General features: G+C 33.8%; 1 protein-coding gene across 2 annotated transcripts in view; it reads right to left on the minus strand.

The window, feature by feature from the left end:
• Positions 1-204: 204 nt before the first annotated feature.
• The window catches only part of EXOC5 (exocyst complex component 5), a 54,662-nt gene continuing 27,310 nt past the window's right edge, over positions 205-27,556 (minus strand). The window contains exons 7-18 of one of the 2 annotated variants that reach the window (XM_007119408.2): positions 26,275-26,384; positions 25,717-25,761; positions 25,467-25,607; positions 24,392-24,474; positions 22,874-23,083; positions 21,419-21,566; positions 11,100-11,208; positions 7,479-7,599; positions 5,837-5,923; positions 3,479-3,587; positions 3,078-3,293; positions 205-2,422 (exon numbers count right to left, since the gene is read on the minus strand). In XM_007119408.2, coding sequence (XP_007119470.1) covers positions 2,234-2,422; positions 3,078-3,293; positions 3,479-3,587; positions 5,837-5,923; positions 7,479-7,599; positions 11,100-11,208; positions 21,419-21,566; positions 22,874-23,083; positions 24,392-24,474; positions 25,467-25,607; positions 25,717-25,761; positions 26,275-26,384 — 1,568 coding nt within the window. In that variant the 3' untranslated portion in view covers positions 205-2,233. The remainder of the gene's footprint in view (positions 2,423-3,077; positions 3,294-3,478; positions 3,588-5,836; positions 5,924-7,478; positions 7,600-11,099; positions 11,209-21,418; positions 21,567-22,873; positions 23,084-24,391; positions 24,475-25,466; positions 25,608-25,716; positions 25,762-26,274; positions 26,385-27,556) is intronic. The other variant, XM_055088450.1, reaches the window with a different exon arrangement.

Here is a 27,556-nt window from a genome sequence, read left to right on the forward strand (position 1 = left end):
CTGCTTTATACAACAAATTTTTTTTCTTAGAGAAAGAATCTGTTTCTAATTTTGATTATATAGTCAAGTATTTTTCTGCTTAAAAAGGAAGACCTATGCTATGAAAAATAAGAAACATCTTAAAAATTTAAATAAAAAATAATTTATAAAATTCAGTATGGATGTCCTCAACATGTAAAAATGGAGTGAAATTAAAAAAAGCAATTGCAGGGAATTTGTTTATTGAGCATTAATGTTAACACTTCTAAATTAAGAAGTCACGAGTTTTCTGTTACTGCTGTCAATGGACATAATGGAAAATATTGCACAGAACTCAAACATGGAAATAATAATTAACAAAATATCTAAGCAACAAATATATGTTTTACATTAAAAAAATTAATCCAAACAAAATAATCTGAAGCACTTTTCTGATTTCGAAGTCTTAAAGTGTTCTCTCATGTTTTATTTGATATTTTTTTCCCTTTTTAATTTTTTTACAAATTGACACTGTGTACAAAGAGTTCAAGTGGCCAGTAAAACTACTGCTTTAAAATTGTTGGCTTTAAGTAACAGAGGTATAATTTGAATTCACATCAGAGCTTTCTAAAATGGCAATAGTACAAGCATATGACTTTCTCTAGTATCCAAAACCTGTTCTGGCTTTCCTTTGGCTAAGGAATAGAAAACTAGACAGCCTTCTAAAGCTGCCATACTTTCCTAAAATACTTTGATAGAAGTTGGCATACTTCATTTCTCTTGCTTACCCTGATAACACTGGGCTAAACAGAAAATGAAGAAAATTCAGTCAATAGTAACTTTAAACAGTAGCTACCTTGCTCTGGACCTGGAAGTTTTGGTAAAGTTGATGAACATTCAGAAACATATTCTTAAAATTAGTTTTCCAAAATTAGGCCAAAAAGCCTACATTAAAGGAAAAAGAAAAGTCAAGAATGAGTTGAACATTAAAGTTTATCTGTTCCTGAAGACTATGAAAAACACAATGAAAGCTGAAACACTACATATAGCTAAGAATGCGTTCTCACAGAGCAAGTTTATAGTTTTTAGAGTAAAGATCTTTCTAAATTTCTGCTTGATGTTTAAAATTTTATAAGTGATTTATTATGCCACCATATTAAGCCAATTCAATTAACTACATTCAGTAGGAATCGCTTCAGAAATGCCCTGAAAAAGGTAATGACAGAAACTAAAGATTTAAAAAGCAACTAGTCCTTGCAAAGTTTATCTCGAGACTTAGAATATAATGTTAACTATCAATTCCCAATTCCTCTTAAAATAGAAGACTACCTGCATGTTTAGCCATTCCATCTTATTCCAGTTTTGCATAAAGGTAGAAATCTTAAAGGACTGCATTGTTGCTAAACACTGTCAATACTTCTCATATGCACCATTTAGACTATACCTCATTTTTTTACTTCCCTTATAATATTAAAATAATGAATAAATATGGTCCTTTAGTTAAGATCCTCCACCTTATCTTAAGCGAAATATAAAATAAGGTAATTTTATTAATTTCTTGCTAGCATTGGCTTAAAAATCTGTTTACCAAATAAGAAATTGTAAACATTTAAGTTTTTTTTTACCCAGAAAGCAGATGTATTCTGATCCACTGCTAATACCTACATAAAACATTTCATAATTTTAGTTTTGTTTATAACATTTTTCTTGGAATAGTATTACTGTTGTACCTCAGAAAAATCCAATCAACCAACTATAAAAATTATGCCCAATTGTTAATTAACCTTCTGAAAGAAGCAAAAAGTTCTCTAGGAAAACCTAAAATAATCTGATTCACAATTACCAGTGCTGAAAAGGTCACTGAAAATTGATAAATAATAAATGTAGTTTTGTTGGATTTTACCCATCTTTAGTGCAAAACAGGATGGTGAAATTTCCCAGTGGACTATGTTAAAGAACATGAACCAGAACACTGGTAACATCTCATTTGCCTTCTGACACCAACATTTTCCAGGATGAAAACAATGACATATAGCTTTACAGAGTCTGAAATTTATAAGTTCAAAAACGGAATTAAAATTCAACTTAAGGGAAAAGAGCAAAATATGCTTAGTAGTGTCCAAATATCAAATAAAATCTCAAGGGTAAGTATGGCTGCTGTTTTTCTAAACAGTCATTTTTCAATAAAATGTTGGCTGTGTCATAAGAAACCGCCTGTGCTTTCTACCAACCAAGGCCTGCTGAAGTACAACACACTGCCCTTGTAAATTCAACCTCAGCTGAAATGTCGAGCAAGGCGGGCAGATCTATAGTCAGCACGAAGTTGTACGAAGGAGTGAAGAATGTTCTTGTCCAGATTAGCAAGTTGTTCTCCTGAGCAGACTTGCTTTAAATTATCTGGGTTTACTACCAGAAGATTGCAAAGTGCATGCAGAGTATCAAAAAGCTGTAATACCAGAGGAATCTGAATTGAGATAAGAAAATGAAAAAATAACATTGAAACAAAATAATGTTTAGTTTTACAATCAGTTTGTAAATTCTTCTCACTTACGTACTGTTATTCAGGACTTAACTAATGTTGGAGAGTTCAATGTTAGAATGTTTTAAAGTTCCTGAAGTGTTAAAACTCAAATATTTCAGACATTATAAAACTCACTATAATCTTTTTGAAAAGATTCATATTATGCCAATTTTCTTAAATAGTAATAATCATTTATACTTTTATAAACTAGAATTAGTTATCACTGATTTAGCAGGTTTCTTAAATAATTTAAACATTAAGGGAAACTGATTTCAGAGAGATGTACATGAAGAAAGAACATATTTTCCTGATATCTGATATATGCAGCATTAGTCATGGGCATTATTTAATAAGGTCATTCGGACTATGGAACTGAAATATGGCCTTGTCTAAAACAAAGCTCAAAGCAAAAATGTGTTAATATTGAAAATATGACTGCAACAATACTTTTTCAGTTAGGAAATGTTAGTTCTGTCTCACTACAATGTCAACAAAAGTTATAAACTTTTCACTAATGATTATAAGTCAGTACACATTTTTTATGATCTGACTTATGTTCTTGAACCTATTTACAAGTCTGATATTTGTGAATACATACCTTGAAGTCTTTGGCACACTTCCTATATTCAGCAACATCACAAATTGCTAACATGCCACCCATACAACTATAGGAATATTGTTGAAGATGCTCATAAATAAGTCGATGAAAACGTACTCCAAGTTCCATCAAAACTGTATCCACATTCTTCCCATCCATGGAATTTTTAATCTTCTCCACTTGTTTTCTTACATAAGCACATACTTTAACACAGGCCTGTAAAAATTTTTTCTATACTTATTACATAGAAATGTGTATCAGCTTAGCTAAGGAGAAAATACATATAGTTTCTCTTTAATCTCTAAGTATACTTGGAGCATAATAAGATACATCAATGAAATGTTAACAAAAGTACAAACAAAGCAGATATTCTTAGTAGCATACTGAATCATTTTACTCACATTGGTATACTGAATCAAAACATTGTTTTCATCTTCTGGCTTAAAATCTGTTTTCTTTTGTTCTGCAGCCAAGATATGCTTCATTTGTCCAATCATACAATTTAATGTCCTAGAGAATTGAGAACACCATGTATTTGATCCATTTAATTTACTTTATATTTACTTTTATTTATATTATTTATAATAAATTAAATTTAAATTATTTAATTTCATGTTACCATGAGACTATTTTACTATGGGTATACTTTAGATTTTAAAAAAGTAAATTCTAGGTCTTGACATCAAAGACCTCTTAGTTTTATTAGCTTCCTGCTCAAAACACAGGGCAAAGATTCATTTGCCCATTACTCTATTTAAGGAAATCTTAAAGATCTTAGAAGACTGTCACTAATTGGTTTCCTTAACAACTATATTTGGAGAATGCTTAGGAAGGCAGTAAGATAGAGGGGCTTATGAGGAATGGCCAAAGTTTAGAAGAACAGGTGAGAAGAACCTGAGTTTCACAGTCTAAGGACAAGCAGGAGGCTGAACAAGTGGTACTGAAGACCCAGTTGAGAAATGAGAGTATGTGTTTGTAATGGCACGAATAATGTTTGAGTTATGTGGTGTTCTCCAACAGCAATCAGCCATCCGGTTATAGGACTAAAAGAGTCTGCATTAATCCAGATTTCAAGATCTGTAAGATAATCATGGTTAAAGGAAATAAATTTTAGGGTAATTACGAGGGAGTAATTAAAGAGATGGACCAAGCAATCTAAGCACAACAATGAATAAAATAAAGCTGGGAAAGGATAATAGATTGGCAAAAGACAAAGATATTAAGGGCTAGAGTTCCTGTAACTAACTTATATTCAAATATGTTTTCTTGAATAGAAGAGAAAGGAGTAGAATTACAGTAAATAAAAATATGCCCAAACCTAGTAGCATGGGCTTTAGAATTTGAGTCCCAAATATCCAGCATTATGATCTTGAGCAAACTACCTCATTTCTTTAAGCTTTCATTTCCTCACCTGTAAAATGGGAATACTATTTCCTACTTAATAAATGAAATTATACAGGTAAAGATCCTTGTTCTGTGCCTGGCACATAGCAAATTCTTGATAAATATTGAGTTGGCCAAAAAGATCGCTCAGGTTTTTCATGTTACAAAAACCCGAACGAACTTTCTGGCCAAACCAAATAGTAGCTATTATCATCATCAATAAATAAATGCCCACCATCATCTCAAAAGACAGAGATCCACTGCTCCATATTATGAACAGGTAATTAACTACAATAAACATTACAAAAATTTTTTGAATGTAGAATCTGCATTCAGTTAATGCAAGTTACTTTTAGAAAATCAGTATATTTATTTAAAGCATTTCAGATATTAGCCTGACAGTTCTAACTGAAAATAAAATCCTTGGGCTTCCCTGGTGGCGCAGTGGTTGAGAGTCCGCCTGCCGATGCAGGGGACGTGGGTTCGTGCCCTGGTCTGGGAGGATCCCACATGCCACGGACGGGCTGGGCCCGTGAACCATGGCCGCTGGGCCTGCGCGTCCGGAGCTGGTGCTCCGCAACGGGAGAGGCCACAGCAGTGAGAGGCCCGCGTACCGCAAAAAAAATAAATAAATAAATAAAAAAAATAAAGTGACCAGTCTCTACCAAAGACATATTGGTCTTTTTATGAGACTCTAAATCCTTGAACGTTTAGTCCTGGTGACTCAACACAGAACATTCTAAAAAAAAAAAAAAAAAGAAAATAAAATCCTCTATGTTACATACCATTTTTAAGGAGTTTGGAGAGAGAGAGGGAGAGCGAGAGGGGTGTGTGTGTGTGTGTGTGTGTGTGTGTGTGTGTGTGTGTGTAGGAGGGGGCATTTACAAAAAAAGATTTTAAATAGAATCTGCTTTAAAAGTAAGTCTAAACATACTGACTTCCATAAATAATAAACCTGGAAGCCAATAAAAACAACATTCTAATAAAGATGAAAGCAATACATAAAAATAAAATCAAACGTTATAGCAGGATGGTGGAATTAAAATAGACTTTTTTTTCCTCTGAAAATCATTTTCATGTTGTTACAATGGTGTTTTTACAATTTAAAAAAAAATGAAAGAGATAGCACAGGGAGATCAGCTCGGTGCTTTGTGACCACCTAGAGGGGTGGGATAGGGAGGGTGGGAGGGAGGTACAAGAGGGAGAGGATATGGGGATATATGTATACATATAACTGATTTACTTTGTTATACAGTAGAAACTAACACACCATTGTAAAGCAATTATTCTCCAATAAAGATGTTAAAAAAATTTAAAAATAAAAAAATAAACACAACAAAAAAAATGCAAGAGAAATAGTAAAACTAACAACTTGCCTATCAATGCCAGTATCTAATTTCATCTCCATCTGTTCAATTATTTCTTTTTTCTTCTGAAGGCATTCAGATAACTTAGGAGAAGAGCTATTGAATGTTTACAGGGGGGAAAAAGATCACATTAGTAGCCTTAAAATTCTAACAGTTTTTCATAGGCATATATATGTGTATTGCTATATACCTACACACACACACACACACACACTATTTTAATTTGCTCCCCAATCCAAGAAGCATATAAATAGTAAAGAAATCATTTAGTATTCACTATGCCCAATTCATTACAATTGTCACGCTAGGAAAAATTAACCTGTTAAAGGAGAAGGAAGAGGAGGATTTAGATTTATTACTTTCATCTGTGAGGAGACATCCCTTTAGAATATAAACATGTGATTTTGAAATTCTGAAATTATTTGGTTTCCTTTTTAATTACATTTCTGGTATATCAGTAAGAAAAATCACAAAGTCTTGAGAATATAGCAAATTATACTAATTAAGATTTGGAGACTAACACCCAATTCAATTGTATTTAGCTTTCCTATATTAAAAAAAAACAGGGCTTCCCTGGTGGCGCAGTGGTTGAGAATCCACCTGCCGATGCAGGGGACGAGGGTTCGTGCCCCGGTCTGGGAAGATCCCACATGCCGCAGAGCGGCTGGGCCCGTGAGCCATGGCCACTGAGCCTGCGCATCCGGAGCCTGTGCTCCGCAAAGGGAGAGGCCACAACAGTGAGAGGCCCGCGTACCGCAAAAAAAAAATAAATAAATAAATAAAAAAAAAACAAAAAACAAAACCAACTTGGTAGCCATAGTTACCTTCTGAATATTACCTAAATGTCAAAAAACACACAAAATATTAAAGAATATGCAACCCTAATAATTACATGAATTCTTTGTTATGTGACATTAGAGCTCTTTAAAAAGTAAATTTCCTTTCAAAATGTGATTCAGGGATCACAAGTAATCTTCATCTTTTCAGCGGCCATGGCTCACGGGCCCAGCCGCTCCGCGGCATGTGGGATCCTCCCAGACCGGGGCGCGAACCCGGTTCCCCTGCATCGCCAGGCGGACGCGCAACCACTGCGCCACCAGGGAAGCCCGTAATCTTCATCTTTGAGATCGTTTCTAGACTAATTATTTCTTGGCATATCAACATTTATACAAAATGTCTAGAATTTTACCTTCTATATGAATATTCTTCCTCTTTAATTATAGTACTACACATACAATTTTAAAAAGCATGTTCACATATACACTACCTTATTTAATCCTCACATGCTTTAAAAGTTCACATAAATTGATAGGAAGATATAAACTAAACCTTATTTAATGCCTCATCAAAAACCTGTCCTACTGATCTCATAAAATTGTTACTGTACATCTTTTTATTATAATAAGTGGGAACAAGCTAGAAGTTGTCTTTCATATCAGATTTAGGTTTATGACACATTCAGTAAACCAAAATTAATACCACAGAAGGAAAACAGGAAGGCAAGAAAGAGGAAAAGGGCTTTTACTTATTACACACCCTCCTGTTCCTGTATGATGTTTTAACAAACATCTATTACTTTTAAATTTTAACAAGAAGTAGAATATTATAATATTCATTGAAACACCAATGAAAATCAGACAATCTGACTAACCTTATTAGTGGCATAAGGTGATCATTAAACTGCTTGTCAAAAAGATGAAAAATAGTATTGGCCTGGTGCACAACATCCAAAAAGTAGAGATTTGCATTCCTAGAATCTGAAGAAGGAATTCCTAAAGTTGGAAGGCATGTATATGTTAGAATCATATTAAAGAAATTCATGTAAGCAACAGAAAAAAGAATGTGGTTTTATATATACAACATGCATAAAAGTAACTGATGTTTCATTAAATCAGCAATAATTTTTGTGGACAGAAGAGTAAAATTAAGCTTGTTAATAATTTAATAAAATTGATCCAAAGTTTTTATGTCCAAATTTTCACTATCTACTCAAGTCTTCATTATTTGTTGAGATAAATCAAAAATAAATAAATCAATAAATGAATCACCTTGGACTATACCTTTTCTCCTTCCCTTTCCTGCCCTCCTATGCCCAATGATTCATGAGCCATGAATACATTTCTACCATTTTTCTTATAACCAGGCCTCATTACCTCTGATAAGTTCAAATAATTTTCTTATTAGTATCCTGGTTCAAATCTCCTTATCTTTTATGCTATATATTGTTGCCATAATAATGTATTTAACATATTTCACTCACCATGTTCTCTACTATTTCCTCAAAAATAATTCAAAGTCTCCTCACTGTCAACATAATAAATTCCAGATTTTCAGCACTGTATTCAAGCCACTTCACATTCTGACCCCAAAACAGACAGCTGATCTCTCCAGATTTCAGTTTCCTCTTTTGTAAGAGAGTAATAAAACTCTAAGGTCCCTACTTACCAGACATTTATGTTTCTAGCTAAAGTTCAAAGACATAAGAGGCTAGGAAAAATACTCACAGAAAACGAGAAAACAAAAGTTTAATACCTGGAGTTCTTTACAGGAGGAGGATTTTTTTTCAAAGTTTTAAAAATGGAAAATAAAGGTGTTTTATTTTCCCATAAACGACAAAATCACCAATTGATAAGAAAATTAAAGGCTCCAACACAAATTTACAAGAGAAAAAAATAGTCAATACACATGTAGAAAATACTAATCCTTGCTATTAATGACAGACATGAAAAGGCAATAGTGATGTACGTTTTTAACCACTAAATTATTAAAGTTTTTAAAGAATATTCAGTGGTGTGCAGAAAAGCTGGTATAATCATACATGTCAGCAGCAGTATAGATTAGTGGGAAAAAATCCCTTAGGAAAATAGTTTATACGTATAAAAATTTTTTAAATTTGCAATACACTTTGATCTGGTAATTTCACTTCCAGAATTTTATCCAAAGAAAATAATTCAAAATAAGGAAAACACTTTAAGCTCTACAATGTGCACTGTAGCATTATCTGTACTACTAAATTGCTGAAAAGATCCAAGATGTCTAATAATAGGGGGTGGTTAACTTTATAATATATATGCATGACAGAATTTTATAAAATCATTAGAAATAATAGCAGTATGTACTAAATAAATAGCTGCATGGAAAATGTTTACGAGTATAAGGGACATTCTCATCCTACCAGGAAATTTTCTAAGCCCTTCCAAATTATGAATACTGCTATTAAAATGAAGAAGCTAGGCTTCCATACTAGCTAAAGAACAACTCCTTCATACCATATAGAATTAAATTCATGTTACTTTTTAATTATCTTCTTTAATCTTCACATCTTTGAGGTGGATATTATTATCCCAATACAAATTACCACATTAGCTTATTTGTAAATGGCAAATGTTAAATACTTGATGTCAAGTTTCTGCTGTATGGGGTGGAGGAGGGGGGAAGCAGGCTATAAATGCTTATCTACGTCCTGCAGGTTAAAAAAAAAAGGGTAAGAATAAACCACAAGGTTACTGAATTATGGGTAATTTTGCTTCAACCTTAGAAACTTTATGGAATGATGTTATATACAGTCAAACATTTTTGAGCATGTGCTATGTGCTTTCTAGGTGTTAGCCTATAATTGCAATTAAGACGGATAAGATTCCTAAGACAGGTAAGATTCCCATGAAGTTCACTATTCAAGAGAACTTACATGCTGTTCTCTCTACTTAAAATACTTTCTCCAAATATTCAATTTACTCCTTCACTTCATTCAGCTCTCTGGTTCATGTCTCCTCAGAGGCCTTTTCTGACCAGCCTTTCTAAAAAAGCCCTCTGCCTCTGAATTCCCCATCCTACGTCCCATTACTATTCTCTATTCCTTACTCAATTTTATTTTTATTCATTGCACTTACTAGTCATTTGTCTGTCTTTTCCACAAGAATGTAAGCTGCATGAGTACAAGGGTAAGGACTTAAGCATGTGTTCAATGAATGAATTCTGGTGAGGCAGATATTAACAAATGAAAATTTCACTGTAACAAGTGCTATGAGAAAAGTTAATTCAATGATGAAATAATGCATAACTAGGCTGGGAAAGGGGTGTCACTTTAGCTAGGTTGATCAGCAAAGGCTTCTCTAAGAAGGTAGCACCTTAGCTAATATCCGAAGGGTGAAAAGCCAGACATGAGAAGAGCTGAAGGAAAAGAATTGGGGGTAGGGAGATACCAAGTGCAAAGAACCTGAGTGAGGAAAATGAATGAAGGCCAAAGGGGCTGGGGTAGTGAGGGGAAATGCAATATGAGATGAAGATGAATATATAAGAGGAGGCCAGATCAAAAACTATACTTTCATAAAGAGTTTCTTGTTGTTTTTCCCCTAAGAGTAACAGGAAACCACTAAAGGGTCTTAAGCAAGAAATTTTAAGACCCTTGAATTTATAACATAACTGTTACATGGAGTCAGTTATTTGGAAAGGTAAGAATGTACACAGAGAGACCAGTTAGGAATGGACAGAGATGATGATCTTTAAATCGGGGTGGCATCAGCGGAAATGGAGAAAAGCAGACGAATCTGAGTTATGTTTGGCAGTATACAGACAGGATTTGCTGATAGACTGGCTATCAGGTTTGATGAAAAGAAGAATTATGATAACTCCGGGGTTTGGGCCTTGAGCAAACAGTAAATAGTAATGCCTTTTAAAGACATGGAAAAGAAGGGGAAAGGAAGAAGTTTAGGTGGAAGATAAAGAGTTTCATTTGGGATATATTAAATTTGAGATGCACACAGAACAGGTGAGAGAGGTCAAGGAGGCAACTGAATTAATGGGACTGGAATTTAGGGAAGAAGTCATTATTATCCTATTAATACCAGTAAACCCAGAAGACCAAAAATAAAAGAAAAAATTTTACATGAATCTATTCCTCTCCAGGCTTATTTTGAAAAGGCTTACTTTCCTTTCTAAATCTTACTTTATTCAACTGTCTCAACCAGAATTGCTGTCACTTCCATTTCTGCTCCTTTGGCATTTCATAGCTTACAGCATTGTATTACATTCTTCCATACACTGTAGTGACTCATGTAGCCCTGGTCAATGTAAGCAATATGAGAACTGTGTCTTTCTATAGCTTCTAGCATCTGACAAATCCTTGTTACAGAAGCTCAAAAAGCATTTCATTGCACTGAACTGCTTTTGACAGACAGAGTTGAATATATATAAAACAACATTATGCATACAGTTTAACCGAATAGGATCAAAGGAATTTAACACAAAGTATAACACAAATAAATATACTTACCAGCAAGTCCTGTTTCCAAGGCATAATCAATATGTTCAATACATAAAAATTCCACAAGAATGGTAAAAATTCTAAAGGCATTCCTTGGTAAATCAGAAGGATCAGAGAGCTTTAAAAACAAAAACCAAATACATCATTCCTCAAGTTTACCTTTAAAAAAAGGCAATACTTTTTTTTTTTTTTTTTTTTAGCAATCAACTTTGTATAAGACATAGTCAGTATTCAGGTATCAAAATGATAACTTAAAACTCTTCCTGCCCACCCAAAATGCCTTTCTCATATACACAGTTACAATGCTCCGTGTTTGTCTACAACTCTCCTGGCTTAGACGAGATCAATGTTTTTCTGACCTGGATTGTAACCCATTAGTGGACTGTGACAAGAAAGAAAGAGAGAAAAGAAGAGAGGACCAATAGAAAATAATGTCTAAAGTACACATTAAAACCAAATATGTTTTAATGAAATAAACACATACAAACATCACACACACATAAATACATATAATAAATGTACACTCAACTGCCATGTAAAGTGCCTTTCTTATTGTGAGTCACAGTAAAAGAATTTTGAGAGCCACCAAATGAAAAAGTGCTACTCTAGTAAAACTCAGAACAAAAAGGATTCTTTATTTTATTGGAGGATGGGGATGGGAAATCAATAACAGACACACTATAAAATATGACAGGCTCAAATCCCACCTTCTTCACTTCCTGGTTGAGTGAACCCTTGAGATGTTATTTAACCCCACCAAGCCTCAATTTCTTCATCTGTAAGGTAGGAATAATATTAATAGTACTTATATCCTAGCCTTGAGGTGAAAATAAAGTATGAAAATGCATGTAAGGTATTTTTAGCTCAGTGTTTGGCATATAATAGGTTCACAATAATACATTTTCATTTTGATGTGGATGTTGCTGCTGCTGATTAACTACTTAGTAAAGGAATTATTAGTAATTATGCTGAGAAAATTAAATCCCTCTTTAAAAGTTAGAAAATTACCTCTCAACTTCTTATAACTGCTTCCTATATTATTTATCAATTGATTGTTGCCTATTTGTAGTCTCCATTTGTGATCCACTCTCAGAGTAATGGGCACTGAAGTGCATAACCCACTTTAAATTCCCTAAATCTCTACTGATTATAAATACTAATTTGGTATTAACTCAATTCCCTTCCTGGTCTTCTTAATACAACCCTAACCTTTACCCTTCATCAGTCTCTCTACCACAACCCTCACCTCCCTTCTTTGCTCACTGATGCTTAACAAATGCCCTTAGCAAGCCACAAAGAATAACTTTAATTTTTCACATTCCTCCTCTATCCGTACATTCATGCATAACTCATTGAAGAGGTAGACTGAATATGTGTAAGGATATAGAAGACATAAACAACATTGTTAATCAACTGGACCTAACTGACATTCATAGAATATGCTATCCAACAACATCAGGATATACATTTTCTTTAAGTATTCATAAAACACTTACCAAGATGGATCATAGTCTGGGCTAAAAAACAAGTCTCGATAAATTTAAAATGGATTCATATCACACAAAGTATGTCCTCTAACCACAATGGAATCAAATTTAAATCAATAACAGAAAGACATCTAAAAAAAAATCCCCTAATATATGGAAATGAAATAACACACTTCTAAGCCACTCTTGGGCCAAAAGAAATCAAAAGGGAAATTTAAAAGTATTTGGAACTGAATGAAAATAAATACAACAAATTAAAATTTGTGATATGCAGCTAAAGCAGTACCTTAAAGGGAAATTTATAAGACTAAATGCCTATAACAGAAAATAAGAAAGGTCTCTAATCAATGTCTCACCTCCACCTTAAAAAACTAGAAAAAGAAGGGGAAATGAAACCCAAGTAAGCAGAAGGAAAAGAAGTAATAAAGAGTGGAAATCAATGAAATACAAAACAGAAAACAGAAAAATCAATGATACCAAAAGCAGATTCTCTGGGGAAACCAATAAAACTGATAAACCTCCAGCCAGAATGATCACACACACAAAAATACCAATCATTGGGATTCCCTGGTGGCGCAGTGGTTGAGAGTCCGCCTGCCGATGCAGGGGACACAGGTTCGTGCCCCGGTCCAGGAAGATGTGACATGCCGTCGAGCCGCTGGGCCGGTGAGCATTCCCTGGTGGCGCAGTGGTTGAGAGTCCGCCTGCCGATGCAGGGGACACAGGTTCGTGCCCCGGTCCAGGAAGATCTCACATGCCGTGGAGCGGCTGGGCCCGTGAGCCATGGCCGCTGGGCCTGCGCGTCCAAAGCCTGTGCTCCGCAACGGGAGAGGCCACAACAGTGAGAGGCCCGTGTACCACAAAAAAAAAATAAAATAAACAACAAGGTCCTACTGTAAAGCAGAGGGAACTATATTCAATATCTTGTAATAACCTCTATTGAAAAAGAATATATATATTATATATATTATGTATATATAACTGAATCACTTTGCTATACACCAGAAACTAACACAACACTGTAAACTAATTATACTTCAATTAAAAATCACACACACGGACACACACACAAAATCAACTGACCATAAAAAAAAGGATAATAAGGCAATACCGTGAACTTCTTAATCCCAATACATTCAACAATTTGTGTGAAATATACAAATCTTAAAAGACAGGGCTTCCCTAGTGGCGCAGTGGTTGAGAGTCCGCCTGCCGATGCAGGGGACACGGGTTCGTGCCCCGGTCCGGGAGGATCCCACATGCCGCGGAGCAGCTGGGACCGTGAGCCATGGCCGCTGGGCCTGCGCGTCCGGAGCCTGTGCTCCGCAATGGGAGAGGCCACAACAGTGAGAGGCCCTCGTACCGCCAAAAAAAAAAAAAAAAAAAAAAAGACACAAACTACCAAAGCTCACTTAAAAAGAAACAGGTAACTAAAATAGCTCCATATCTACTAGAGAAGTTAATTTGTAGTTTAAAACCCTCACGAAGTTAAAAACTGCAGGCCCAAATGACTTCACTGGTGAGTTCTACCAAATATTTAAGGAAAATATAACACCAATTTTATATGAACTCTTCCAGAATATTGAAGAGGAAGGAACACTTTCCAACTTATTCTATGAGGCAAATATTACCCTGATACCAAAACTACACAAAGACATTATGAGAAAAAAATATGTATACGTCAATATCCCTCTTGAAGGCAAACACAAAAATTCTCAACAAAAGTTTAGCAAACCTAATCCAACCATACGTAAATAGGATAATACATGATGACCAATAGGGTTTATCAAAGGAATGCAAGGTTAACATTTGGAAATCAATGTAATCCAACCACATTAACAGAACAACAACAAAAAAAGCATTTGACAAAATCTAACATCTAATCCTTAAAAAAAACAACCAGAAAACTAGGAATAAAAGAATTTCATCAATCTGATAAACAGCATCTATGAAAACCAAATGGGACCTAATTAAACTTAAAAGATTTTGCACAGCAAAGGAAACCATAAACAAAACTAAAAGACAACCTATAGAATGGGAGAAAACATTTACAAATGATGCGACTGACAAGGGATTAATTTCCAAAATATACAAACAGCTCATAGGGTCCCAGAAGAAGAAGAGAAAAAGAAAGGGACCGAGAAAATATTTGAAGAGATTATAGTTGAAAACTTCCCTAATATGGGAAAGGAAATAGTTAATCTAGTCCAGGAAGTACAGAGTCCCATACAGGATAAATCCAAGGAGAAACACGCCAAGACACATATTAATCAAACTATCAAAAATTAAATACAAAGAAAACAGCTCATAAAGCTCAATAACAAAAAAACAAACAACCTAATCAGAACATGTGCAGATGACCTAAATAGACATTTCTCCAAAGAAGACATACAGATGGCCAAGAGGAACATGAAAAGATGCTCAACATCGTTAATTATTAGAGAAAGGCAAATCAAAACTACAAGGAGGTATCACCTCATACCAGTCAGAATGGCCATCATCAAAAATCTATACATAATAAATGCTGGAGAGGGTGTGGAGAAAAGGAAACCCTCCTACACTGTTGGTGGGAATGTAAATTGGTAAATGTAAATTGCAGCCACTATGGAGAACAGTATGGAGGTTCCTTAAAAAACTAAAAATAGAATTACCATATGATCCAGCAATCCCACTATTGGGCATATATCCAGATAAAACTATAATTCAAAAAGTTACATGCACCCCTATGTACATAGCAGCACTATTTACAATAGCAAGACATGGAAACAACCTAAATATCCATTGACAGATAAATGGATAAAGATGTGGTGTGTGTGTGTATAAATTTATATATATATATATATATATATATATATATATACACACAATGGAATATTACTTAGACATAAAAAAGGAAATAATGCCATTTAAAACATGTATGGACCTAGAGACTATCATAGTAAGTGAAGTAAGCCAGACAGAGAAAGACAAATCTCATATGATATACCTTATATGTGGAATCTAAAAGAAAAAGAAACGACACAAATGAACTTATTTCCAAAACAGAAAGAGACTCACAGACACAGAAAACAAACTTATGATTACCAAAGGGCAAAGGAGGATGCGAGAGGGATAAATTAGGAGGCTGGGATTAACATATACACACTACTATGTATAAAACAGATAACCAAAAAGGACCTACTGTATAGCACAGGGAACTACTCTAAATATTATGTAATAACCTATAAGGTTACATATTTATATGTATACATATATATGTATACATATCACTATGCTGTACCCCTGAAAGTTACATGATATTGTAAATCAACTATATGTCAAGAAGGGCTTCCGTGGTGGTGCAGTGGTCAAGAATCCGCCTGCCAGTGCAAGGGACAGGGTTCAAGCCCTGGTGTGGAAAGACCCCACATGCCACAGAACAACTAAGCCCATGCACCACAACTACTGAGCCTGAGCTCTAAGAGCCCTCGAACCACAACTACTGAAGCCCGCGCGCCTAGAGCCCACGCTCCGCAACAAGAGAAGCCACCACAATGAGAAGCCTGTGCACCTCAACAAAGAGTAGCCCCTGCTCGCCACAACTAGAGAAAGCCTGTGCGCAGCAACAAAGACCCAACACAGCCAAAGATAAATAAATAAATAAATAAATAAATAAATAAAACCTATATGTCAATTTAAAAAATTTAAAAAAAGAAAACCTACAGTTAGCATCATATTAATGATAAAGAAAAGAATAATGCAGGGTATAGGGAGGGTGGGAGGGAGAAGCAAGAGGGAGGGGATATGCAGATATATGTATACGTATAGCTGATTCACTTTGTTATACGGCAGAAACTAACACACCAGTGTAAAGCAATTATACTCCAAAAAAGATGTTTAAAAAAAGATTAAAAAACAAACAAACAAAAAGAATAATGCAAGGTATATGCTCTCGCCACTTATAGTCAGCATTGTATTGGAGGTTCTCACCAGGGCAATAGGGCAAGAGACAAAACAACAGGCATCTATATTGAAAGGAATAAGTAAAACTGACGTTATTGGCAGAAAACATGATATTTTATACAGAAAATACTGTGGAATCTACAAAAAATGCTATTAGAATAAGTGAGCTTAGTCAGGTTGCAGATACAAAATCAACATATAAAAATCAACTGTATTTGAGAACTCAATATTGCTAAGACATCAATTCTCCACAAACAGAACTATAGATTCAAAGCAATTCCAGTCAAAATCCCAAACTTTTTTTCCCCCAGAAACTGACAAATTGATTATTAGACTTGTATGAAAACGCTTTCTATGGTAATGTTAGAGGACTCACACTACCTGATTCAAGATTTATAGTTACAGTGATCAAAACAATGTAGTATTAAACTTCCAGAAGAAAACATAGGCAGTACATAGGTCTTAGCGATATTTTTTTGGATCCATCTCCTCAGGAAAGGGAAACAAAAGTAAAAATAAACAAACAGGACACAATCAAACTTAAAAGCTTTTGCACAACGAAGGAAACCATCAACAAAACAAAAAGGCAACATACTGAATGGGAAAAGATATTTGCAAATGATATGCAAGATAAGGGGTTAATATCCAAAATATATAAAAAACTCATACAACTCAATATCAAAAAATAAAAAAACCTGATTAAAAAATGGGCAGAGAATCTGAACAGACGTTTTTCCAAAGGAGACAAACAGATGGCCAACAGGCAGATGAAAAGATGCTCAACATCACTGATCGTCAGAGAAATGCAAATCAAAACCACAATGAGATACCATGTCACACCTCACACAGAATGGCCATCAAGTTTACAAACAACAAATGTTGGCAAGGATGTGGAGAAAAAGAACCCTGTACAATGTCAGTAGGAATGTAAACATTACTACTGGCACAGCCAGTATGAAAAACAGTATGGAGGTTCCTCAAAAAACTGTAAATAGAACTACCATATGACCCAGCAATTCCATACCTGGGTATATATCCGAAAAAAACAAAAACACTAATTCCAAAAGATACATGCACCCCAATATTCAGAGCAGCATTATTTACAATTGCCAAGATATAGAAGCAACCTAAATGTCCATCAGCAGATGAATGGATAAAGAAGATGTGGTATATATATACAAGGGAATACTACTCAGCCATAAAAAAAATGAAATTTTGCCATTTGCAGCAACATGGATGGACTTGGAGGGCATTATGCTAATAAGTGAAATAAGTCATACAGAAAAAGACAAATACTGTATGATATCACTTATATGTGGAATCTAAAAAAATGCAACAAACTAGTGAATACAACAAAAAAGAAGCAGACTCACAGATGCAGAGAACAAACTAGTGGTTACAGAGCGGGGGGGAGGGGGCAATGTAAGGGTTGGGGAGTGGCAGGTAGAAACCACTGGGTGTAAGATAGGCTCAAGGTATTGTACAACGTGGGGAATATAGCCAATATTTTGTAATAACTGTAAATGGAAAGTAACCTTTCAAAATTTTTGAAAACTTTTTTTAAAATTTCTTTTTAAAAAAGAAAGAAAACTTAAAGGAAACAAACAAAAGAAAGAAAATATAAGAGGAAATCTTTGTGACCTTAGGTTAGGCATAGATTCCTTAAATATGATACCAAAAATACCTCCCATAACAGAAAAGTGCTAAATTGGATATCATCAAAATTAATAACTTCTATTCTTTGAAATACTCTTTAGATATGAAAAAGACAAGCCACAGACTGAAAGAAAACATTTGTAAATCATATATCGAATAAATGAATTTTAACCAGATATACAACTGTCAAAAAATAAGAGAACAGACAACCCAATTTTAAAAAACGCACACAAAATACACCAAATAATATACATGAATGGCAAATAAATGCAAGAAAAGATGCTCATCTTTAGTCATTAGGAAAATGCAAACTAAAACCATAATAAGGTATCATTACATACCTTATTAGACTCTAAAATAAAGACTGATCATACCAAATGTTGGAAATCATGTGGAACAAATCCAACTCTCTCATATACTGCTGGTAAGAATGTCAAACGAAACAACTTTGAAAAACAGTTTGGCAGTTTCGTAAAAAGAATTACCATATCACATCATATAGCTACTAAGGAGAAATGAAAGCACATGTCTGCATAAAGACACATGCATGAATAGCATATAGCAACTTCATTTGTAATAGTCAAACACTGGAGCCAATCTAAACTGCCATCAATAGGTAAATGGATAAACAAATTGTGGCATATTCATTAAATAAAATACTACTCAGCAATAGAAGAACATACTAATACATACACACAACAACATGAATGAATTTCAAAACATTTATGCTGAGTTAAAGAATCCAGAAACACATGTATACACTATAATATACTATAATCCCATTTATTAAAAATTCTAGAAAATTAATCAACTTCTTGAAAAATCCTATTTAGCTTTCAAGACTCAGTACTGAAGCACCCCCTTCTTTTTGAAAACTAATCTACAGTGAAGCAGATCAGCAGTTGCCCAAGGACAGAAATGGAGGCGAAAGGGAGATTTTAAAAGGGCAGAAGGAAACTTTTGGAGGTGAGGGATCTGTTCATTATCTTGACTGCGTTAGTTTCACAAAGGTACACATAATTTACCAAAGTTATCAAACTGTACAGTTCAAATACATGCAGTTTACTGAATGTCAATTATATCTCAAAGTTACTAAGTTTTTTAAAAGGAAAGGAAAAAAACACCAATCTGCTCATTACACTGCCCTTTTTAATATCCTTTAAAGTTTCCATCATCACCTAACAAGGTCAAGTCCAAATTTCTAAGTATGGTATAACAAAGAGTTTTTGTCTACATTTTCAACCTCCTGACTTATTACTCTCTCCATATCCTTTTTTAGTTCAAGCATTTCATACTGCGTGATTGATATCTGTATATGTCTTTGTGCACGTAATTTTCTCTATTCCTCAAACAGCCTGCCAGAATCATCCTCTTGAAGATATCCTATTTAGCTTTCAAGATCCAGACCTCAAATGTCTCCTCCTTTTTGAAATCTTTCCTGATACTCTTTCTCAATTCCTTAACCAGGAAGAGCTGGTTGTTTCCTCTTTGGTCCCAGCAGTGTTTACCTACCTTGCACTGATTCTTTATATGTCTACCTCTTTTCTCCACACTATTCAAAAGTTATGTAAATGTCTTGTATTTATAACCTCAATGCCTAACATGGCAGATGGTACAAAGTAAACACAAAATAATGTTTGTTGGATCAGACTGCAATGAATTAAACTGATTTTCAATCTCATGACTTTCCAGACAGAAGGTCATGATTTAGACCTAGTTGCTGTGATTCAAATGAATATGTTGACAGCCTCATGTTTGATGATCCGATGCCTTAGAAACATTTTAATATATTTCCAGTATTCAGAAAAGTACAGATATTACTGTACCAAATATACCCATCACCTAGCCAGATGTGTCATATCTTAACATTTCTCCAAATGTACTTCAGATCTTCTTCCTTTTGGGGGGCAGGAGTTGTCCAACATTATACATATAGATAACGTCCCTTGGGTATTCCTCCCAAGGCAACCACTACTCTGAAGTTGTTTATCACACCCATGCTTGTGTATGCTCCTGAATAATATAAAGTATTGTTTTACTTTTTAAAATTTTATGTTGTGGTATACTGAATATATCTTTTCCCCATTTTGCTCTTTTCACTAAACATTGCGTTTTTGAGATTTATTCATGCTGATGATACAGGTAACTCTAGTTTAGTCATTTAAATTGGTATATAGTTTTCTAGTATATGAACAATGTCAGTTTATCAATTCTCTTTACAGCACACTTTGTTTGTTTCTAATTTTTCACCATGACAAACAACATAGCTTATGACGTTAGACATGTCATGTGCACCTACAAATGTCTCTAAGGAATTAACAAATTACTCTCCAAAGTATACCAATTTGTACTTCCATTAGCAGTGTATGAGAACTTCTATTGCTCCACACCCTTACCAATACTTAGTATCAACAGACTTCTTAATTTTTGCCAACCTATCGAGAATGACATAGTATTTTCTCTGTTTTAAGTTTCATTTCCCCACTAGTGAGACTGAATATCTTATTGATAATTTATATTTTATGTATTTATGTGTAGCTTTTGACTTGTTTTCTACTGATTTATATTTATATGTATAATTTATATTGATTTACTATCTATCAATATAAGTATATAGACAATATACATCAATACAAATAAAAAATTAAGACTGCCTCAACTCTCAACTTCATACTTAAGTATGTACCTCAGTTTCTTCCTCTGTAAAACAGGAATAATAACCTCACAGAAATGTTACAATGATTAAATGAGTTAATAACATACCTAAAGTGCTTGGAATAGTGCCTGGAACATAGTATGTGGTATACAATTATTAACCACTACTATGTGTTTTATAAATCTTCTGCTAGTAATATTGGTTACAAATACCTTCTCAGAGGCTATGACTTATCTGTTACTTTGTTAAAGTATGTTTGTGGAAGAAATTCTAAATTTTAATGGAGTCAACTTTTCCTTTCCTTTGATATCTGTGTTCTTAAACATCCTTCTCTCCCTAATGTTCTATTTCTTTATAAGATAGGTCTAACTTTCCCTTTCATATCTTGATTTAATATCTCACTAAAGAAAATTTGATACGCTCAACTTTAAAATTATGTTAAAATATACTTCTAAATAATTTAAAAATAATTCTGTTCCCCAAGCAAAAATCCTATTTTTTTATTACAATAAACAATTGTTCCTAACCAGAGAAAAATTAAAATACACAACTATATACAAATAAAATAAATTTACAATTACTCTTACCCTATGACATCTTTCAAAGGCTTGCTTGGTTTCTTGTAAAAGATTAACCACCACTTCTTGGGATAGGAAAGTCTCTCCATGAGTATCGATACTTGGCCCCAGTGGTAAGTTGGTACGCTGTCTAATTCTCTCTTTCAAATCTTGAATACTAGTGCATAATACCAACAAATGAAAAATGAACACTACTATACATAGATTTCAATTTCAAATACTCTCAAACTTAGTATACATGAGCTAAGAAAAAGAAAGAAGAAAGAAAAATAGACCAACAGCCAGGAGACCTAAAACTTCTAATTTCAGTAAGTAGTTCTGTAAAGTGAAGCAAGCATTAATCTCTAAACAGAAGACGTTCATCTGAAAAATGAGTAGATTTGGAGTTATTATCTCTAAAGTCTCTTTCAACTCTACAATTCTGACTCAGTAGCCCAAAACTCCTTGTCTGGTTTCCTTAGGAAGTGGGCTTTTCCAAAGAAGTTAACATTCCAGATAACTAAATGATCCTGCTTAAAACAAACTTTAAAATTTTAAAGATTTTTAAACATATTAACCATTTAAACATATTGTACATTTCTTCATTAGTATTAAACATAATTTAGCTTTTCTCAATGACTGAGGGTCATTAAGAACATTTATTACATGATAGTATCTTTAGAAAATTTCTTTTTTTTGGTCCTAGAATATATAGCTCCAGACTGTGAACTAATTTTTCAAAAAATTCTTATGATTGTTTTTTAGGTTTTCTCTTTTACTTGCTACTGCCTTGCAGATGTCACTTCTTATTCCTAATTATAATCTCTCCATGATCATTATTTAATATATGACAAACTGGGAAACAAGAAAATGACTTGGGTGTGCATTATGTGAACCGTCAACTCTGATTATATGGCTCCACAGAGGTCATTCTGATTCATCCTAAAATCAACTCAATTCCAGATAGTTGAGATCTAGATAACTGAGTTGCCACCAATTCTTACAGCAAATCATTTAATTTTACTCTAGTAGGTAAGTACATTCACGTTTTAATATATTAAATAATTTTATGCCCATCATGAAAAAGCTCAGGGTACAAAATTGTGAACTATCTGCATTTTTTTTTAACCACACCTGCAATAGCAGCAATAAAACAATGTGCTTCCTAGTCAATAAACTGGAATAATTTACTTAGTCTAAAAAAAGGAAGGCAGGCAGGCAGGCAGGCAGGCAGGCAGGGAGCGAGGGAGGGAGGGAGGAACTCTTTACGGTACTAGTATTCTGCTTCACATTTTAATAATGTTATGTAGGAACACTTCAACATGTGGCTCGAGAGACAGGATTTGATGAATGGTGTAAACAAACTGAATTAAAAAAATTTTTCACAGAAAATTCTAATGACTATCAATATTTCACAAGCTTATCCAAATATAACAGCTTTTAATATCTTTAGTTTTAACTATAACATTTAACAAAAACACTTACCCTCCTGTGCCAATGGATCTCTTTTGATGGTTTTTTGAATCATAATAGCGCTGTAGGATCATAGCACTTCTGCTTTTCAAATATCCAGTCTCCACTTCAATATAGTTCTCCAAATAGGAAATGAAAATGGACTTGATAAGCTTAGACAAGAAAGTCTGTTTATCAGTACCTAAGTTAAACTCCATCAACTTGCTGGAAAGATTTGTGGTTCTTTTCATGCAAAAGGGAGAAAAAAGATTAATGTATATTTTAGGTATAGTAACAATATTTAAGAAATACATATTTTTATAACGTGACTTTTTAATAACTTGTTACACCACCATTTCTTAAACCCTGGGAAGTTACTTAGGATGCAGACAGCGACTGTATAGGGTTATATATATTAAGTAGAATGAATATTACAAACAACATCATGGTTTTGAAAACTACCATAAACTCCTAGAGATGACTCAGGAGAGGAAACTGAGGCAACCAACCAGACTAGAAATGGCAACAGTGGCAGAATGGCTTCAAGTATGCCATTCATGACATGGTACCAAGTCAAAATACTGAGAAGTTTATGTGCTGTTCATTCTCTTTAGTCTTTGTCCCTGGACTTTCCTCTAATTTTCTGTTTCTCACTGTTGAAGATAGGCTCACAATAGTGCTGTTGTTGAGATGGACTTCCTGATTATAGTTACTTTTGAAAAGCCTCTTCTCAAGTGATGACAATAAAGAAAAGCAATAGAGTTGGGAAAAAAACTCCACATGAAGCTTCTACAAAGTATAACACTGCCATTTACAAAAGTGCAAGACAAATTTTTACATCAGACTTAAGTCTGAAATTGTCATATAAGAGCTTGTCATTCTGGGGGCTTCCCTGGTGGCGCAGTAGTTAAGAATCTGCCTGCCAATGCAGGGGACACGCATTTGAGCCCTGGTCTGGAAAGATCCCACGTGCCGCAAAGCAACTAAGCCCATATACCACAACTACTGAGCCTGAGCTCTAGAGCTCAACAAGAAAAGCCACTGCAACAAGAAGCCCAGGCACCGCAACAAAGAATAGCCCCCTTTCGCCGCAACTAGAGAAAGCCCGCACGCAGCAACAAAGACCCAACATAGCCAAAAATAAATAAAAATAAGATAAATAAATTTAAAAAAGAGTTTGTCACTCCCTTTCTCAACTTTTAAAGTTTTAACTGCAGATAAATGTAATTACACTAGTTCTTAAAGAAAAAAATTAAAGAATAATGAACTAGCTTACAATTAAAATCAGAAACAAAATTCTCAAGTCTTAAACAAGGTTTTTATATTTCATTAAAGAAGATTAATATAAAGCATAATATCCAATTCCTTAAGTTAACATGCTAAGAATGCTGCTCCTGTACAATACTAGTCTATACAGCCAAGTATTTAATGCTAAAAGGTATACTGCTATCTGACAAACTGTTATTCAAAAATATCTGAATACTTCCCCATTTTCTATTTGAAAAAAAGAAAATGTGAGATATTACTATTTTCTAATAATTAAAAATATACCTTGTATATAAATCGTAGAGACTTTTGAGATACTGCTCTGCATCAGACTTCCTACATTCTTCTAACTGGTCTTTCACAAAGCTCTAAAAAAAAAGTCAACATTCTGTCAATTAAGTAAATATTAAATTATACAGTCAATTTTTTTTCTCTAGAATTACTCCACATTCTTGAATCGTTCTGACTTAAAATCCAGTGGAAAAGGCAGTGTATAGAAAAGAGACCAATATTAAAAAAATAGGTTTTTAATTTTTACTGCTTCTCATATTTACTCATACATCTTATCAGTGTTGGGAATAAGCATTAAGAATCTCAAATACGTTGTCTTTTGAAATCTGCCTATCCTGCCTCATGAAGTACATTGGGGGAAAAAAAAAAAAATCCCAAAAAACAAAACCTGAAGCTATATCAATATGGTCAATTCCTTAAAGCAGCTTTTCCAAAACTGTAGTCTAAGTAACACTAGCGTCCTTTGAGACATTACTATAAAATTGGGAAATGCTGTACATTACATCTCCACTTCTAGAGAATCACAATACATATTAGTAACTTTAAAGGCTATTAAAAGTCCTGAATTGTGTTTTAAAGACAACACTTATTTACTGTTGCTCAATCCATTGGTAAACATAGTCAAGGAAATGTTGCCTTAAAGTATAGAGTTATGGAAGTCAAGGTTGTAAATGAAATTCCTGTGTTTTCTTTTAATCTTAGTAACATATTATAAAAAAATTCTACAGATTGAGCTTGTAATTCTTGTTCAATTTCAAAAGTGCCATCTATTGGTCAAGGTAAGAAACCAATAAAAATTAAAACTGAGGCTAACCTACCACAACCTGATACATATGTAATTTCAAACACATGCTCTGATGACACTGAGTGATTAGCACCTTTTTTCTTGGTGAACAATAAAACTTTTTTTTTTTAAAGCATGACACTGTCATTCCTTTCTCCTACACTTAATAAGTGGATTACTATGCCTAAGGATATTATACAAATAAACTAAATTTTAAGAACTTTTAAAACATAGAGGAAAAAAATCACATATTGCCTTAAGTACTTAGTCATTGTTCAAAATTACCTGTAGTTTGATTTCAAATACATTTTGAATAAGTTTAGCCAGTACTGTTTCTGGATTACTAAAGATCTCTCCAACTTGTTTGTTCACCCGTTGACAGAGTATTGCTGCATCTTCAAATATATCATTTCTCAAGTAAGCACCCTAAACAGCAGAGGAATTTTACATTGAATATATAATTTTAAAATGCTTTTTAAAAACACAAATTAGCATAAAATAAAATAAAATCCAATAAAGTGTACTGTTATGTTACCTCCTGGCACTGCTTTATATAAACATCAACACAATGGGAATAACCCTAAGAAGAAGAAAGAAATACATATCACTGTTTTGGTTCAATTATAAACAATAATAACAACAATGTCAACAGAAGATATATTATATGTAATAAATCTATGTCTACACCTCAATAAATGGCCAACGGTAATAGCTACTCTCTGGTTATGATATTCCAAGCTTAAGGTCAAGCATTCTTGCTTTTGAATTATTTCATAAAATGTTTGACTGAAAAAAAAAATACATTAAACACCCAGAAGGCAGACAATATGATTTTCTATGTCAAACTATACAAAAATTCAGTAATAAAATATTAATATTATTGAATATAAGATCCTTATTTAAATAATATTAACTACCTAAAATTTAATATCATTTCTGGAGAAAGATACAAATGTACATTCAAATTATTCCAAATAATGAAAATTATCACTGATTCATATAACCAGGGAAAAACAGAGACTATGATATATAGAATTCATATAACCTCTGTACTCTTTAAGACTAATCTGCATTTTAAATTTTTACTATTTACCTTAAAATGGAGTAAAACAGCTGCTACTTCTCTCATTCTGGAGATTTCACCTCTTCTTTGAGCACCAGTAAACTCCTGTATCAGTTGGCATTCTAAATCATGGTATTTACCTAAAAATAGAAAGTCATTCAGCTACAATGAGACAAAGTATCCAAGTTATTTATGAGTATATGGTTTCTTTATAAATATAATGACTAGGAATCTAGCTTTCTTTTAAAAGAATTGCAAAAACTATGAGATTATAAGTAGTGGATCAAAACCCTATAATATACTGTGGTATATAAATCTATATTTTCAAGACCAAAAAATCTTCCCAACTGGTAAAACAGGTGAGCTCCTATAGTGTGACTGCCATTTATCACTGCTATGTAAAAAAGCAGCTGGCTGGCAATATCGTTCTCAATGGTGAAAAACTGAAACCATTTCCTCTAAGATCAGGAACAAGACAAGGTTGTCCACACTCACCACTATTATTCAACATACTTTTGGAAGTCCTAGACTCAGCAATCAGAGAAGAAAAAGAAATAAAAGGAATCCAAATCAGAAAAGAAGAAGTAAAGCTGTCACTATTTGCAGATGACATGATACTATACACAGAGAATCCTAAAGATGTTACCAGAAAACTACTAGAGCTAATCAATGAATTTGGTAAAGTAGCAGGATACAGAATTAATGCACAGAAACCTCTTGCATTCCTATACACTAATGATGAAAAATCTGAAACAGAAATTAAGGAACATCCCCATTTACCAATGCAACAAAAAGAATAAAATACCCAGGAATAAACCTACCTAGGGAGACAAAGGACCTGTATGCAGAAAACTATAAGACTCTGATGAAAGAAATTAAAGATGATACAAACAGCTGGAGAGATATACCATGCCCCTGGATTGGAAGAATCAACAATGTGAAAATGACTATACTACCCAAAGCAATCTACAGATTCAATGCAATCCCTATCAAACTACCAATGGCCTTTTTCACAGAACTACAACAAAAAATTTCACAATTTGTATGGAAACACAAAATACCCTAAATAGCAAAAGCAATCTTGAGAAAGAAAAATAGAGCTGGAGGAATCAGGCTCCCAGGCTTCAGACTATGCTACAAAGCTACAGTAATCAAGACAGTATGGTACTGGCACAAAAACAGAAATATAGATCAATGGAACAGGATAGAAAGCCCAGAGATAAACCCACACACATATAGTCACCTTATCTTTGATAAAGGAGGCAAGAATATACAATGGAGAAAAGACAGCCTCTTCAATAAGTGGTGCTGG

This window comes from Physeter macrocephalus, chromosome 11, assembly GCF_002837175.3.
Source record: "Physeter macrocephalus isolate SW-GA chromosome 11, ASM283717v5, whole genome shotgun sequence".
Classification (NCBI taxonomy): domain Eukaryota; kingdom Metazoa; phylum Chordata; class Mammalia; order Artiodactyla; family Physeteridae; genus Physeter; species Physeter macrocephalus.